At 36.7% G+C, this 17,820-nt stretch overlaps 1 protein-coding gene across 1 annotated transcript in view; it reads right to left on the bottom strand.

The window, feature by feature from the left end:
* dchs1a (dachsous cadherin-related 1a) overlaps positions 1 to 14,494 on the bottom strand; it is a 127,234-nt gene extending 112,740 nt beyond the window's left edge. Inside the window, 3 exon segments of the mRNA XM_048159848.1 lie at positions 1 to 516; positions 518 to 868; positions 14,142 to 14,494. Of these exon segments, the coding sequence (XP_048015805.1) occupies positions 1 to 516; positions 518 to 847 (846 nt within the window). The 5' untranslated portion in view covers positions 848 to 868; positions 14,142 to 14,494.
* Between the last annotated feature and the right edge of the window lie 3,326 nt (positions 14,495 to 17,820).

Here is a 17,820-nt window from a genome sequence, read left to right as displayed (position 1 = left end):
TTCACCTTCATCGGCATCTGAAGCAAACACCTGCAGTATATTGTTACCAGGTTGAAGGTTCTCCGAGATCATTGCATGGTAGCGACTCTGGTTGAAGATTGGGGCATTGTCGTTGATGTCCTGCACAGTCACATCCAGGATCATCTGTCCAGTCCTCTTGGGTGAACCACCATCAAATGCTTCCAAGAGTAGAGTATATGAAGATCTTGTCTCTCTGTCCAAAACTGCATTAACCACCAAATCCAAGTAAAGGACTTTGTTTGATCCTCGTTTGGTTTCAAGAAGAAAAGCTTGTCCTACATTTCCATCCGTTATGATGTAACCTTGTGTAGTGAGCTGGTCCTCATCTGCATCCACAGCCGGCTCAAGAGGAAACTTGGTGCCTATGGTTGTCTGTTCTGGGATTTTAAACGTGGCTCTTTTTCTGGGGAACACTGGTGCGTGATCATTGATGTCATTGACTAAGATGGTGACTTCTACTGTTATACCGGTCATGGTGACTGCTATGAAGCTGTAACAGGTCCCGTGCTTCCCGGTCCAAAACCTTTGCGGTTTTTATGATCCCTGTACTCTCGTCGATGTCCAGATCAGTGCCAACACCTGTACCCTGATGATCTGAGATGAAATAGTGGGTTGCAGTCATGTCAGGTGGGAGGCCAGCACTGATGTCACCTACTACAGTTCCTGCTGGCTGTTCCTCATCTAGTTGGAGCTGCAATGTTCCTGGCACCATGGATGAGTGGATGGTCTTGAAGTGTAGTGCCACATAGAGGATCACCAATATCCACCACTTCAAAGTCCTGTTTTGAGGCAATGGATCCATAATTGTCCTTCCTTCTCTCTTCATAGAAAATTCTTCTTACAAAACCTGACAGGACAAATGGAAAAGGACATTACTAAGTGAACTAAGAGAAAGCAGTCCAACATTATCAAAAAAAAAGTATGCATTACAAAAAGATGGATTACACAAGCAGGCTCGGTTACAGTTATGAAAAGAATGCTTAAGTGGCTTTCCACATGTTGCATGGGTTCTCTTTTAATAATGCAGCAGCACACCATGTGCACACATTGTTCCTGCATTTTACTGTCAGCTAATAAGTCAAGACATTATTGCTACAGCTTATGCAAGAAGCTTCTCTAGTCTGTACCTAAATAAATTCAAAGTCTTATTGTTTTAGTTATAGTTTGTCTTTTGATGAACATATCCTTTGAGTCAAATGAGTCAATATTTCATTCTGTCAAATGGAATATTTTAGTCAATTTTGACTTTTTTTTTGCATGCATGCATGTTAGAGAGATCCAAGCTTGAAACCGTCATTGAAATACTCAATACTTCAACTCTCATTTCTTTTGGGGTGTAAACTTAAGGAATGTCCTCCTACAGCAAAATATCGGTGCAGTGATGGACAGGAGCTTAAAATAGAGACTGTGGCTAACATGACCCCCCCTTTTTTAGTAAAACTATTCAACTGCAGCCCACGTTGATGCAAAAGAGAGCCAAGAGGACCCTTTAAAGCCAACTCAGTTTTAACCCTGTCGTATATTAATGCCAACACTAATGCACAAAATGAAGCTAGAAAAACGCTGGTGGGCCAATTCTAATATATTGAAACCACAAAGGTCTCCTCTGAATGTTCCTCCAGCTCCTTTTTAAATTAGCAATTCCTCATCCATAAAATTGTAGCTTGAGGACCTGCAAACTATGACGACCTTATTGCTGAAATTATGAAACAAAATCTTTTATAGATGATTCCTGGATTAGGTTCTTTCTAGGTCCAAATGAATTATAAACATTCTGTAAGACAGAGCTTAAATATTTATGTATGCTTGTTAGAGGAACTTGACTCATCCAGCCCAGCTCTTCAAGTATTAAGGATTGCAAAGCAGAAAGGAGATGAAAGATTGAAAGTTATGAGAGAGCTTATTATCCGAGGAATAATGAATTGAGTGGTTTTCTGGTTCCTTTTGTGGAATAAAAGTACTACAGGAAAATTGTATTCACATCCAAAAGTACAACTGAAGCCCATGTTTGACTCTGCCTTTGACTAAATCTTTTGAAACAACACTGTAAATCACACTGACCCCCTTTATTTTCAAAAGTAAGTTAGACAGAGGTTGCCAGTGCCTTTTAGATTTAAACACACACGCACACACATTATGGACTTTATGCACTCTCATTTTCAAGAAAAATGCACATATATATATATACAGTATACATACTCTGACTCATCACAGATTTTCTGATAATCCAAGCCTTAACCAAGGTCTGAGGACAAAATTAAAACATGAGCAGCTTTAAGACGAGCCTGTCACCATCTGCAATTACTACCAAAAGCCACAAAATCAATTTCAGGCCAAGGGAAATAATCATGTCATTCTCAATCACTGCAAAAGAAAAATGACTTCACAATAAAATTCTTTATCAACCACAGGATTTCACATGTTTTCATAAAGTAAATAAAAACAGAATCACAGGAAATACTTTTGCTCTGTCATACTGTAGGAAACAGAGAGGCTCCCTCCGGTGGTGGACTCCAGATATTTTTTCCCCCCTCTTCAAAATTCTAATGCTAATTCTTTTCACTTTCTACCCCACAGGGTATTTGTTTTAAGTAGGTAAGTATGTCTCAATGTGTGTGTAGATTAACTCCATATTGACTGGTGGTGTTGAATCTTGAACACAGCTGCACATGTGGTTAATCTAAAATGTGTGTGAATGAGTCTGATGATGCAGGTGTCCATATAAAAGTGTGTGTAAGTGCCTGTGTGTGTGTGTTAGTGAGTCAGATCAGTGCGTGCTGTGCGCCTCATTGTGGTAGTCTGTCAAGTCTGTGGTAGTGACAGTGTGTGTGTGTGTGCCTGAGCGACGGAGCAGACCAGGAGGGCTCCACACAGTCTGCCCTGCACCCTCTCTGGCTTTGCTGCATTGTAATTGGGGTCTGCTGGAAGCCTGCCCTGTGCATATGGGAATCCAAAGCTAATTTCAGTCTGTCAGCATCACAGGGACTGAGAAAGACACACACACACAAGCAGGAACACTCTCATATGTTTAAGAAAGTACAGGCGCGCATACACACACATACACACACAATACCTCCAACGTAGATTATGTGCACCAAACACTTTTTGAAAGTAAAGCCTCTAAATACATAACAACCATAAGTCTGTGTCTGTGTGGTCCTGGTAAACCCTACGTTATGGGGACGACAAAAAAAAGTCCCCTCAAAGATTGCAATATCCAAAATCCCTGTCCTTGTGGAGACATTTTTTTTTTTGTCCCCATGAGGAAAACAGCTTATAAATCATATTAAGTGATGTTTTTTGAAAATATAAAAAATCAGATGGGATTTTCTGCGATGGGTATTTTTATAGGATTAGGGGACAGAATATACAGTACAGTACAGTATAAAAATCATTATGTCTTTGAAATGTCCCCATAAAACACGAAAACTCAACGTGTGTGTATTTATCTAAATGTATACATATGAATTTTATTAATATATGACATTTATTTAATTAAAAAATTACAAGTATATTTTAAACACATTGTAAGCTTTAACTGTAAGGTTTTAAAAATTAAAAATTTGACTATGATTTGTTTTCCAGACATTGAGGCAATGTCCAAAACATTGTCAAAGGCTGAAAGAAAGTTACACAGATGTGTTCAACGGGCATTGCCACTTTTACTAATGGCTGGAGCAGACCTCAAAAGGCCTGGACGTGTACAACGGCAAACCAACCTAGACAACTGCAATTTTGTCCAAGATAAGTTTCTTATTCTTGCATTTAATGCCTTGTTAAACTACATGGCATTAAGAGAAATACTCTTGGATTCAATCTAAATATAAAGGTTGACTATAACATATTATTCCTAAACCATATTTATATAGTAGAGTTCATACAGATTAAACCATTCAGGACATTGGCCATATATCTTAATATTTTGCTAATTTTATAATAGCATGTTAGAGGTGTTGCATCACTGTTTCTGACTTTCCATCTTTGGGCATCTTTCCAGCGCTCTGGGTCATGTGTGCAACCCAGACCACTTATTATGACAAAGGGCTTGTGGTTTAATTATAGAAAATGGCCCATTTGAAGAAAAAAGAAAACTTTGTGTGCAAGGCACAGTCTATCCCTTGACAAAATCTGACACTGATGAAATTAAAACAAGTCTGCCCTATTTAATTTAAAGCATGCCCTCAATAACACTTAATAATGGTCTCCAAGCTGTTCACACCTGCTGATTCCAAGCACTGTAGGGCAGTTTCGTACTTTTTTATATAATCTTCCATTCCAAAGAAGAGAAGATAGCAGATTTGTGGGTGTTGACCACTAATATTTCTGAGCAAGTGTTGCAGCTTTCCTCCATTAGCCAGAACTTTCATTCCAGACAACGGTTCCAAAGATCTGACAGAGCAGAAATCTGGAGTTAAACAATCCCAAAGAAGTTGCTCTGTTAAACACTGAAACCACTTTGGCCAAGACGCTGGGGATGAAAACAACCACAGCTGGCCAGACCAACGCTGATCATCTATCACTCGATGTCCAAAACGTTTTCCCAACAAGTGGAAGACGTCCACGTCGCTCACGACACCTCAAACAACACTCACGGTGGAAGGTTGTAATGACTGCAAACATGGCTTTAAAGGATTATGTTTTTTCTAAAGTTCATTTCGGTTAGATCGAGAGGGCGAATGAGGTAAAGACAATATATTGGCCCCTTCAGTGTAAATGATGAGTGAGAAAAGGCCCTGAAAGCCAAAAAGACCTAAGAAAGAAACCCTAAGCAGCCATAAAGTAACACCATCAATCTCTACATTGGGCAACTCAAATATTTCCATCTTAAAGGATGTTTAGTGCTGGGCCAAATTAACTTCACATTGACTATCATTTGATCTCAAGCAAACATGCTGTCACACTGGGATTATTTTCCTAATATTTTATTGCTTTTACAAGATAACCAAAAGAAATCAAAGAAAACAACCAACCTGGCCAATCGTGATCAATTCCAATACAACTTCTGGGTGTTTGAGCAAATCACTCAGATCCAGTGAGACTTGGCGAGGGAAGCCTCATGTTGAAGCACTTATCTACAATAATGGAGTATCTTAAAGATCTGCAAACACCACCCACACACACACTGAGCCTATAACTAGGGTTGGAAACCAAGAACCAATTCTTATTCAGAAACAGGGTCCTTTTAAAGTAGTAATAATAATACAGGAACCGACTCTCGAAAGAATAATTCTAAAGAGTGAATCTTTTTAGTGAATCAATTACATATAGCAGGTGTAGTCTGATTTAAAAAAAATAATAAGTGAGTTGATTCTTTTCAATGAGCCAAAAACAGCAGAACCAGTACAGTCCTAAACAAAGGACTAAAGTCGCTAAAAAACTTTTTTTTAATCAATTTTTGTCCAAATATCTATTCCTTACAAATACTTTAAGAATCGTAAATAAAACCTTTAAAGTTTTAGTTCACTCAAAAATGAAAATTAACTCATTAATTACTCACCCTCTTGTAATTTCACACCTGTAAGACTTTCCTTCATCTTCAGAACACAAATTAAGATATTTTTGATAAAATCTGATGGCTCAGTGAGGCCTGCATTGCCAGTAAGATAATTTCCTTTTTCAATGCCCAGAAAGGTACTAAAAACATATTTAAAACAGTTCATGTGAGTACAGTGGTTCAATCTTAATATTATGAAGTGAAGAGAATACTTTTTGTGTGCCAAAAAAACAAAATAACAACTTTACTCAACAATATCTAGTGATAAGCTTTATGAAATTTTTTGTTTCGAATCAGTGGTTCGGAGCGTGTATCAAACTGCCAAAGTCACATGAGCTATTGAAATTTCGAAACACTTATGACGTAATGAAGCCTCGTTTACTGAAATCATGTGATTTTGGAGCTCCGAACCACTGATTCGAAACAAAAGATTCGTAAATACAGTCGCTTTTTTCCCCTTTTTTTTGGTGCACAAAAAGTATTCTCGTCGCACTTTATAACATTAAGGTTGAACCACTGTAGTCACATGAACTGTTTCAAATACATCTTTAGTAGCTTTCTGGCCATTGAAAAAGGAAATGATCTTGCTGGTAATGCAGGCCCCACCGAACCATCGGATTTTATCAAAAATATCTTAATTTGTGTTCTGAATATGAACAAAGATCTTACGGGTGTGGAACGACATGAGGGTGAGTAATTAATGACAGAATTTTCATTTCTGGGTGAACTAACCCTTTAAGGAACCAGAATCATTAAGACAAATCAAATAGCCTAATCAAAATACTTCGCAATTCCCATCCATACTTACAATAAACCAGCCAATAAGAATGCTGATGGGATTCATTAAATGCATTTTGATTTTTACCTTGACTCAATGGTTGAGTTGAACCTTCATTCTCAGTACAGTAGTCCAGCATAATGGTAGATGGTAGATGTGCTCCACAGGAGCTGGTGGGAAAGAAGAAAACCACCTGCAGGCCTCGGATACGTGCACTGCTAATCTACATCAGATACATTTGTGCTATGGGGAAAAAAACAAGACCATGGTTTGGCCAGTGTTTAGGATGTTCTAGCTTCAGGGGACCATCTTTTTCCCACACCCTCTTCCAACCTGCTGAGTGTGTTTGTGGAAATGTTTGTGGAAAGAGGTCTACGCGCTGAAGAAAACAAAGAACCACACGTGCTGCTGGGTCCTTTGAACATGACACCAGCTGATACAGCTTCGGTTACGGTGCGAAATTGGAAACATCTGGCTGCAGCAAGCGGATGAGTTCAGTACAGAGTTTATGAAATTCACCGTGTGTAGTTTTAACTGAACACAGACTGTACCATCCCATTTGCGGATAATTTCAAAGAGAGGTATTGTGTCCGGTATGCCCGTTGCCATATGGAGAACTATATATATTTGAGTTGTTGCACCCACAGTCAAACAAATCCATATCAGGTTGAGACATACAAGCCATAGCGGCAAAATTTTTTGTCTACCTCTGTCCCTCAGGAGATTCAAGTTACGCTTATTACAAATGCTACTTTGACAGTTATCCATTTTATGTTTATGTAGTATCTTAAGCCACGTCTTTGTCTCTTGGAAAGACAGCTACAAAATTCATCGTCATCAAATTTTCTGCACTGATTTTGGGGGCAAATCTGCAGAATTTCACAGAAGTCAACACGAAACAACATTCGCCAACCATTTTACTTCCGAAACCTGATATATTTTAGGGTGAAGGAGAATTTTCAACAAGAAAAAATCATTAGGAATTAATTAGACAATCATTGGAAGTCATTATAATTTTATGAATTATAATTCATAAAAGATGGCCTATAAGAAGTTGGGTTGTGCATTTTTGTAATTCTGCTGATTTGTCGAATAACATTACAGAAAACATTACAGCCACACATTTTTTTGAGATGTCAAAATACAAAAGACTAAGACTTGGCCCTAGATTGTACAAAACCATAAATTATTCTGACATTTATAATGAGTGTTTTTCACAAAGCAAGCATTTTCACAAGCGTTTTTTCCGTCATTTGTTTTTCAAGAATCGTATACCCCAGAACACTTATAAGGCACTTGTCACATGGGATCATTCTGTTTTTTAAAAAGATTGATGCTGGTTGCTATTCACTGACATTATATGGATGAGCGGGACATTTTTTTAATAAAATTCTCCTTTTGTGGTCTGAGAAGGGCATACAACATTATAACAAGACCAGGCTAAATAAATGATGACTTCATTTTCATTTTCACCCTAGTGATGTAATGTTAATTCCATTTAATACCATTTTGCACTATGTTGACATATAACATTATAAAATCATGCCCAAATAAAAAATATATACATTTACTACATTTTAAAATATTTTAATCACAAATGAATTGGCTGTATTGGCCTTTGGACGGTTAAACCGAATGACCTTTTGACACTTCAAAATCTTTAAAATACCTTTAATTAGGGCTGCCCGGTATATCGCATGCGATTGTCACGCGCATTTCGTCAGTAAAGCCGGTTCCCTGATTACCGCTAAATCGCCATCACCTGCTTTCAAATGGAGCGGCATTTAAAGGTGCCTACATTCAAAAATTGAATTTACCCCGGCATAGTTAAATAACAAGAGTTCAATACATGGAAATGACATACAGTGAGTCTCAAACTCCATTGTTTCCTCCTTCTTATATAAATCTCATTTGTTTAAAAGACCTCCGAAGAACAGGCGAATCTCAACATAACACCGACTGTTACATAACAGTCGGGTGTACGCCCCCAATATTTGCATATGCCAGCCCATGTTCCAACATTATGAAAGGCATTAGACAAGGGCAGGACGTCTGGATGTGCACAGCTGAATCATCAGACTAGGTAAGCAAGCAAGGACAATAGCAAAAAATGGCAGATGGAGCAATAATAACTGACATGATCCATGATATCATGATATTTTTAGTGATATTTGTAAATTGTCTTTCTAAATGTTTCGTTAGCATGTTGCTAATGTACTGTTAAATGTGGTTAAAGTTACCATCGTTTCTTACTGATTCACAGAGACAAGCCATCGCTATTTTCATTTTTAAACACTTGCAGTCTGTATAATGCATAAACACAACTTCATTCTTTATAAATCTCTCCAACAGTGTAGCATTAGCCGTTAGCCACGGAGCACAGCCTCAAACTCATTCAGAATCAATGTAAACATCAAAATAAACACTGTACTTACGCGATTAGACATGCTGCATGACGATCCATTTTATATTATGTTATATTAGCTGTTTGAACTTTTTTTATGTTGTTTAAGGCAAGCGCGAGCTCTTGGGGCATGGAGATTTAAAGGGCCACACACCCTGAATCGGCTCATTTCTAATTATGCCCCAAAATAGGCAGTTAAAAAAATGAATTAAAAAAAATCTATGGGGTATTTTGAGCTGAAACTTCACAGACACATTCAGGGGACACCTTAGACTTATATTACATCTTTTAAAAAAAAGTTCTAGGGCACCTTTAATAGACAGAGCCGTAGCTCACTGACAAGCCACGCAATATCGCGTTCATATTGCAGATGAATCGCCTTCGATAATGAACGCGATATTGCGTGGCTTGTCAGTGAGTCCTTAAATTATTGAATTACTATGAGTAAAATGGGTAATGATACCCACTTAACATTATATTTTAACGGTATTTTAACATTCAATATGCCTTAATTGCAATTTATTAGATTATATTTTTGTTTACACATGGTTAAAATGTTTACTTGTAGTGGTAACCATCAAAATCTACAAATACTGTAGACCTAGCTGAACTATGGTCACTGTATAATGGTGTTCATTTACATGGGACTGCCAGTGACAGGCTGTTGCACCCATTAAATGCAAACTTTGTATTCTGACAGTGTAGTTATAGAACAGCACATCAATACGAATAATTAACGTTCAATTTAAATAAATGTAATTGCAAAAAATATGTATAGGCTACCATTTTATTTTGTTTGTTGTGAAATAACTCAAACATAGCCTATTATGTTGTTCTGTCTTAGGTTAAGCATTGTTCTGGACTGCATTTCCCAAATGCATCAATGGTTTTTTTTACGATACTGAACACATGCAGTCCGGTTTGAATGTAGTGAACGCTCTCTGTGATTGATTGGTCCTGACTTACAGCATTTGCGTGTGTTCTTACAGTATATGGTGTGTTCAGATGAGCAGGAAAATAGTTCTACTACACAATTATTCGCTAAAATAGGTTATTTGTCTAAATCAATGCATACTGTACGCATTAAATTTATTGTTAATTAAACAAAATCACTGGTAAAAAAAAAACACCTTAGTATCGATATTTTTATTTGAGTATCGCTACTTTCGATACTCAATGTCAGTATCGATATATCGATACTTCATATCGATCTGCCCATCCCTAATCTACGGCTCTGTCTATTAAATGCCGCTTCATTTGAAAGCAGGTGATGGCGATTTAGCGGTAATCAGGGAACCGGCTTTACTGACGAAATGCGCGTGACAATCGCATGCGATATATCGGGCAACCCTACTTTATATGTTGCAAAATATAATTAAAATCTCTTGGATTCAATAAAAAAAGATCTAGTTGTACTACCTTACATACTTTGGATGTCATATCTTTGTTTTTTTAATTATTATTAAGGCCTCTGGACAAAAAAAATTACCCACGTCACGTCATTGACCCATATAAAGTATATATACATTTACTTGCAAAACCATAATTATTAGACATGCTAAAGGGCAACAAATATGTATGCAACTATGCAAAATCCCAGCTATAGGTATTCACTGTCATATTACAGTTGTCATTAACTGTACACTACACCAGCAGTCCACTTAAAACAACCAGCAGCAGCCTTTACCCAAGGGCACAAAAGCAAGAGTTCATGTGGGATACGAACCTACAATTTTTCAGTAAATATAAGGTGGTCACACACTGACCCTACATGGCTTTATAAGGCATGTTTACAGACACACCTCCCTTCAGAACCTAATGAGAAACGCAGATGAGGGGCAACAGCCCTCTGGCATGCAATCTCTGCCGTCCACTCTGTACACCACTCTGGAGACCAGATGCTGCAACTGCTTACGGTTTTAGTGCTTCACCAGAGACCTGTAAGGATGGGTTTAACTACACCACAGCAGAGATACTGGAACTGTCTGATCATCAGAGAATCCTTCCCTGAGCCAAAAGTATGAGATCAAGAGTGATGTAAAGTTGTGAGTGTGTGACTGCCCAACGACCCCGCTTTTTTTCCCCAACATCCGAATGGATCTCAGCTCACCGAGACAGTCCGAGGTCAGGGACGGGGCTGAGAAATTAACCGATCGTCCATTGGGACTAGAGTCTGGTGACATAATCCCTGGAATGTCTTGAAAGCCCTTCAGCATTCGCTCTGGTTCTGCTCAGTCTGAGAATCGGACAGCTATTTTCTTAGCAAACTTTATAAATTTCACTTATTCTCGAAACTAATAAAAAATGGTTCAAGCTCTAAACCTTTCCTCAGCTTGGCTTGCTCCAGAATCAACTACACTTCCTGTCCAGCACGCAGTCGCCTTCTAGTTTTATCTTTGATTTATTAGATTCTCAATGTTTCGTTGTGGCTGTTGAATCAAACATGTTGTTCTTATTTAAACACTGTTATAATATAAACGACCTAATGCAGTCTGCTTATTTGTGTGAGGAACACGGTTAATTTTCAAGCTCATGACTTCACCTGAACAAACTGAAACATGAATCACATGAGATGTGACTCACTAATCTTATGGAGAGATCCCAAAACCGAGAGTGCGAACATGTGGCGTTTAACAAACGGATGGCGATGGGCGGTGCCTTATAATTTAATAGCCTCTAAGATCAACGAGAGAGGTGGAAACAGTAGCTCGATATCTGCGGTATCACACTACGGCAATCAATGAACCAAAGAAATGGAAGTCAACCGAGCTGAATTAGTGAAAACAACCTTATTATCTTGATGAATATTAATTATTCTCGTCCTCAGAGGGAGACGTGGAATGTGGTCTGGATGAACCCCGATCAGTCACCAACACAAAAGCACAGCACTTCTCTATGGATAACAAAAGAATTCCACTCATCAACCAATTTAAGAGGAATGTCTTGCAAGGAGAGAAAATCTATGTGCTCCTGGCATGTCAACCAAGTTAAATAATGACCACTGGACGTCTGCCCCTGTTATTCTGCAACTGATTTCCTCTGAGGTCCAACACAATGCCAAAAATATCATCTGAGATACACTGACCAAGAAAGGTCAGGCTGTGGGTGACATTAATAAATACATTAAAACTGTAATTTAATTGAAAATGTTGCATGTGATATAGTGGATGCAACACTTTTGTTTGTTGAATTTGAAATTAGATACATTCGTTTTGTTGGGATTATTCTTTAGTTTATTAAGTAACCTTCCGTTTTCTATAGACTCTATAGGCTCACCTCTCAAAGTTTTCACAGGCTGCCACAGCTGTTCCTCTGGCATTTTATTAATTCTCCAATTCATTTTCAAGAGAAAAGAACTGAAGTTATGCAATACAAATCACCCCCTCAATGAAAAGAAACGTTCTGGAGGCTTTTGTGGCCCGCACATGGGTTACACCAATACAAGGCTAGATTAAAACCAGCAGTGCAGAATACAAATAACTGGAGCTCAGTGGTCAGACTGCAGCAGTTGCAAGCACAGTGAACCACAGAATATCTCTTAACCAACTGACTTCTACTGTGTATTGTGCTTCATGGTTAAGAAATATAATAGCTTATAATTTAGTATTAATATCAATATCAGCTGCATTATGACAGATTGTCAGATTAATTGCACTGATTTATTGATTTAACAAAACGGTGTAGGTCTGATTCATTCCAATAAACATTTTTTTAGAGTTGCCTAACCTCCATTTCTGCCACATCTACCAAAAACAAACAACAATGCATGCACTTCCACTTCAGAAAGCTTACAATAACCATCATATACACATTTACAATAACCATACAATAAGCACCATACATTTACAATCACCATTAACCATGATAAATCGAAACTATAGATGCAAGTATAACTATACCTGAAGATGTATTAAACCCAAAAATAAACTTCAAACAAACACAATGTACTCAAACAAACTATGTTCTGACAAACAGAATCTGAATTGAAACTTCTCCCTTGACATCTCAATGGTCTCACTGGCATATGAAACACTGCATAGTAAAACTAAATGCATGACCATAGACTTCTAAACTAGATAAGTGAATACAATGCTCAATAACCGCAGTGATTTCAATGTCTATTGCAATGAGAAATTTAAAAATCTTTGTTATTACAGGTATATGAGAGGTACCCAACATGCACAGCCACAAAATTTGACATTTTGTTATGCTTCCATTCTAGTCCACAAAGTCTATATGCTGCAATCGACTATGGCAAGCTGTGTTAACATTTATTCCTTAAAACTAGGGCTGTCAAACGATTAATCACAATTAATCGCATACAAAATAAAAGTTTGAGTTTGCATAATATATGTGCGAGTACTGTGTGTAATTAGTATGCATATGAAGACTTCAGATGCAAAAGCCTCTAAGTGACATCTGAAATTTTCTTATAAAATGAGCATTTTTATCAACCTTGTATGTTTATGTTCAGTTATTTCACTTTAATGGCAATGAAAGGGACCTATTAATTGCCATTAAAGTGAAATTACTGAACCTAAACATACAAGCTTGATAAAAATTCTCATTGTAGAAGAAAATTGCAGACGGCACTTAGAGGCTTTTGCATCTGAAGTCTTCATATATAAATACACACAAGTTAATGTATATATTTAAGAGAAATATGCTATTTATGTACAAAATATTTGTATTTATATATAATATAAATTATATATAAATAAATACATATACTTGTAAATATTTCTCAAATATATACATGAATGTGTTTGTATTTATATGTACATAATAATTACACACAGTACAGCCACATATATTAGGCAAACTTAAACTTGTAGTTTGTATGCGATTAATCGCGATTAATCGCGATTAATCGTTTGACAGCCCTACTTAAAAACTAACTAGTATCTATTTTTAAGTAACTAGTAATTTAATGAATATTAAGTAATCCAAATGTGCCAAATATCTTGCAATGTTTTGTACTAATAATATATTCCAATTGTTGACAGGTCATATTTCCGGTAATCATGACGTATTGTTCTTTAGTTATCTAATCTAGTTATTATACTCTTCTACACTAGTACCTATTTAGCACACACTAGGGTTTTTCCCAATTGTTACCAGTTTTTTCCCCCATTAGTTACAACTGTTTTATGTAATACTGCTATTTGTTACAGTAAAACTGGGATTGTTAAATATAAAACAGTAGGCTACTACTGTCCAAGTTAATAAGTGGAATTGGCTTATTGGATAAAATTGGGTAATTTATTGCAAGACAAAATATAAGTAATGGTAACATCAAGACAGATTCATTTAAGGAATATATGTTAATCCTGGCTTGCCATAAGCGCGCGCGTTAACTATGAAAGCGTTGCAGTTTTGTCGCTTCATTATGGGATATAAAGTCTCAGTTCAACGCCACTGCCATGAGTCCATGAAACACTTACACACATCTGTTCGTGCTTTTCAACGAGAGAGATCCAGTCTGTGCCAACGTAACTGCAGGAAAACCACCCAAAAATGAAATGTCGTTTCAAAAAAATCCGTTTTAGATTATATCCATCTTCCCACAAGTTAACTTTCGCGTGCCACAATAACTTCCACTAGTATATTTCCAGTTTTTGTATTTTTCCTGTTGTTGTCAAGCTCAGAATACGCTGCACCAATTCAAAAGGGCTCTGTCCTCCAAAACTGAGCGCAGCAGACAGGATGAAATCAGTCCGTCAGCATCGACAACAGCATCCAACTCTAGAATCCACACTTCCAACACACGCTCTCAACCTCCTGGAGTGAAACTCGACACCAGCCGTCCCACTCCCGTATGAATATTCATAAAGCACGTGTGAGAGCGTGGTAATGGCGTGACCTCACCGAACGGGGGCGACAGCGAGCCAAAACATTGTGATATGATTTGCTCAGACTTTGGTGCCACCAGTCTTCTTCAGAAGGAACTGAATTTATGTGTAAATTTAAATTCTATCTATCTATCTATCTATCTATCTATCTATCTATCTATCTATCTATCTGACAAGCTTTCAATTTTGCATTTTCAGTACTTTGTTTATTTGTTCAGAAATCTGATTTATAACTAATTCAAACCATGCAATCCATATTATATAAGACAAAAATAAACACACATCCAAAATATATAAGGAGAAAAAAGGTGTCGACAAAAGTAATCTTGAGAAATACGTCATTCTTATTAGGTTTGCAAATTGTCATGTGGTCTGGGTGAGAGTTGAGGCCAAGACAACAGACTTAACGTCAGGTCATGTAACTTCCTCCCATCTGGTGGTTGTCTAAGAGAAGCATGTTGAACGCCCTGGAGGACGTTTACTTTCATCTGCTGAAGAGCTGGAGCCATGACCTTGGATCACTTTCTGGCCCCATCAATCCTAAGAGACAACAAAAGAACAAATCACTGTCTGTTTGCATATAAATCCCTTTGACACAGATAAAGGCAAAGTACTCCTAAGAACCTTGTACTGTGCAGAACCTACTCAATAGTTTCATTATGGTGCAAAACACCTTTCCAAATATTTGTATCAATACATCCATCAGAAATGTCTTTTAGCCTCCTAGGAAACATCATGCAGTCATACTTGGATGATTTCCCATACAGTATGTGTTAAGAAAATAAAATATTGAAAAGAAAGTTTCATTCTATAACTATAAATTGACAGATATGTTGTTCCATATAAGCATACTACAGTTATACATTCTATATCCTTCAAGAATAAATAACATACTAAAGCACATGCAACATACATTTGTGTAAAGCCTCTCAAAGAAATAACAGTGCAGTATTTTATGTTTTATTTAAAGCATAAATGTATACAGAAAATAGTTTAGAATTAATTAATATTTAATATTTAATATTTGTTCATTACTAAAAGAGTACAAATAAACCTTGACAATGACCTGAATGTTCAGCCGTCGAGCAGAAGCGACGTGTACTGCAGTCTACATGGTATATCAAGTGATAATGTTTAAGAGCCCATGGGATCTCAACGCCATGCCAAAATCTAGATACAAAAATACATTAGACAGGAGATGAAGTTTTCTTGAAAAAATATACTATATAGTTTATTTATATGAAAGGAGTTTAGGGAGAAGACAGGCTTGGCAGCAAGTTAGGCTGAAAAATGAAGAAAAATCTGTCTCATACACCCTCGAGTCCAAAAAACCTGCAAATTTTCATGTGTGTTGAATGGGAAAGAAAATAAAGATATACTACAGATTTTCTTCCTTCGGTAGCACATGGCTAAGAGACATCTGACTATTATGGAGATGGGAAATTAGGTCATATACTTTTGTATGATTAAATCAGTTTTACTCCTTAACAACATGTTTACTTTTGTTGTGATATGTACTATCACTGATACAAGGCAATAGAGCTGCTCAGTTTGTAGTCTTATAAGCAACACAAGTCTGTGGTTAACATTACTTCAAGAAACTTTCCTGTTTTATTCTACAACTTACATGAGCATTCAAAAGTTTGGGGTCAGTCTCTTACGCTCAACAAGGCTGCATTTATTTGATCAAAAACACAGTTCAATTGTAAAATATTATTACAATGGTTTCTATTTTAATATATTTTAATAATGTAATTTATACCTGTGATGACAAGACTGAATTGCTGCTCAAGAAACATTTTGTTGTTTGCACAGTTGTGCTGTTTAATATTTTTGTGGAAACATGCTACAGTGTTAAATAGAAAGTTCAAAAGAATAGCATTTTTGTGAATAGAAATCTTTTGTTAAATCATAAATGTTTTTAATGACACTTTTGATCAAATTAATGCAGGCTTTCTCAATAAAAGTATTACTTTCTTTCAAAAATAGAAAAAAAAAAGTTGCTACAAAAGAACTTGGTTAAGTATGTAAATGCATCCTTGTGGTAGCTGTAGTACTTACGTAGCGACTAGTTAGCATATACTTTTAACCCTCTGGGGTCTGAGGATTTTTGGGATTTTTTACATGCCCTGACATTTGTGCTTTTTTGCAGTTGTTTATAAACATATTAATGGCAAAAGTGTCATTACACTGTATTCAGCACGAACTAGGCTACCATAATATGTGAACAACATGTAAATACGTTTATATTTTTGAGAGAATAACATTTGTGTGTGGTTATCGGAAAAAAAAAAAAATTAAGTCACTGAAATAAGGACACAAAACAAATGTCCACAAGACTTCTGGGTATTGGAGGTTGTAGACTAGAGTTTTTGCTTCAAAATGATGTGAAAATCATCCTGCATACTCATTCACATAAAAATATTGATTTACATCTTTTAAGAGACTTTTTGTTTAGAAAGTTAGTATGCATGGAAGCGTGAATAATCCTGAATAATGATGTGATTCACACCTGAGGAGACAAAAGACCCACATAATGAGCCTTTCAGTCAGGTAGGCTATGTAAGAGAGAACTAAAGAATCTTAGAACAAAGTAGTTTATTTTGTAGTTTATTTAGAATATAGTCATTATATAACCATAAATGTTTTCAAAGGTAACATTTGCTTATGAATAGGTGTAATTTATTACAAGTAAGGTTGACCACAGTCCTTATTTTACTCATAAATTCAAAACCAGTATGCTCAAAAAAAAAAAAAAAAAAACATTAGAAACTCTTAAAGGAACAAACTATCTTTGTTCTAGATATCTAGGTAAACAAAGCTCTAGCTATATTCATCTAAACAGGCTAAAAATGGCCTTCAAAACAGCTATGAATGTATCTAAGCTAATGAACGCATGTCCACAATTTGGTAAACACTCAATTAAATGTTTACAACCAGGACGACTAAATGTTATTGGGATCTGCAGAGAAACCAGAACACTTGTATTTGGGTGGAGCGGAACCCATCAGGCAAACAAGACCAAGCAAACCCATAAGCTCATTTTCAGCATGCAGTTGATTCATGATGTCTAAGCAGCCACAGTTATTTCCTGCCGAATTCAAAACTGTCATTCTGTTGTATTTATTTGTTTGGGGGCGAATATGTTAAAGCGACATAAAATGAGGCAGGGCGTGGTTATTCTTTTACTACTCTGTATCTGATTTGGATTATGACTTTAATGGCAGTTCGTACACAACACTTTGCACAATGAGGTCATGTTTGCGATGTT

The sequence above is a fragment of the Megalobrama amblycephala genome, linkage group LG16, assembly GCF_018812025.1.
Source record: "Megalobrama amblycephala isolate DHTTF-2021 linkage group LG16, ASM1881202v1, whole genome shotgun sequence".
NCBI classification, from domain to species: Eukaryota; Metazoa; Chordata; class Actinopteri; order Cypriniformes; family Xenocyprididae; genus Megalobrama; species Megalobrama amblycephala.
This window is presented reverse-complemented; position numbering and strand designations above follow the sequence as displayed.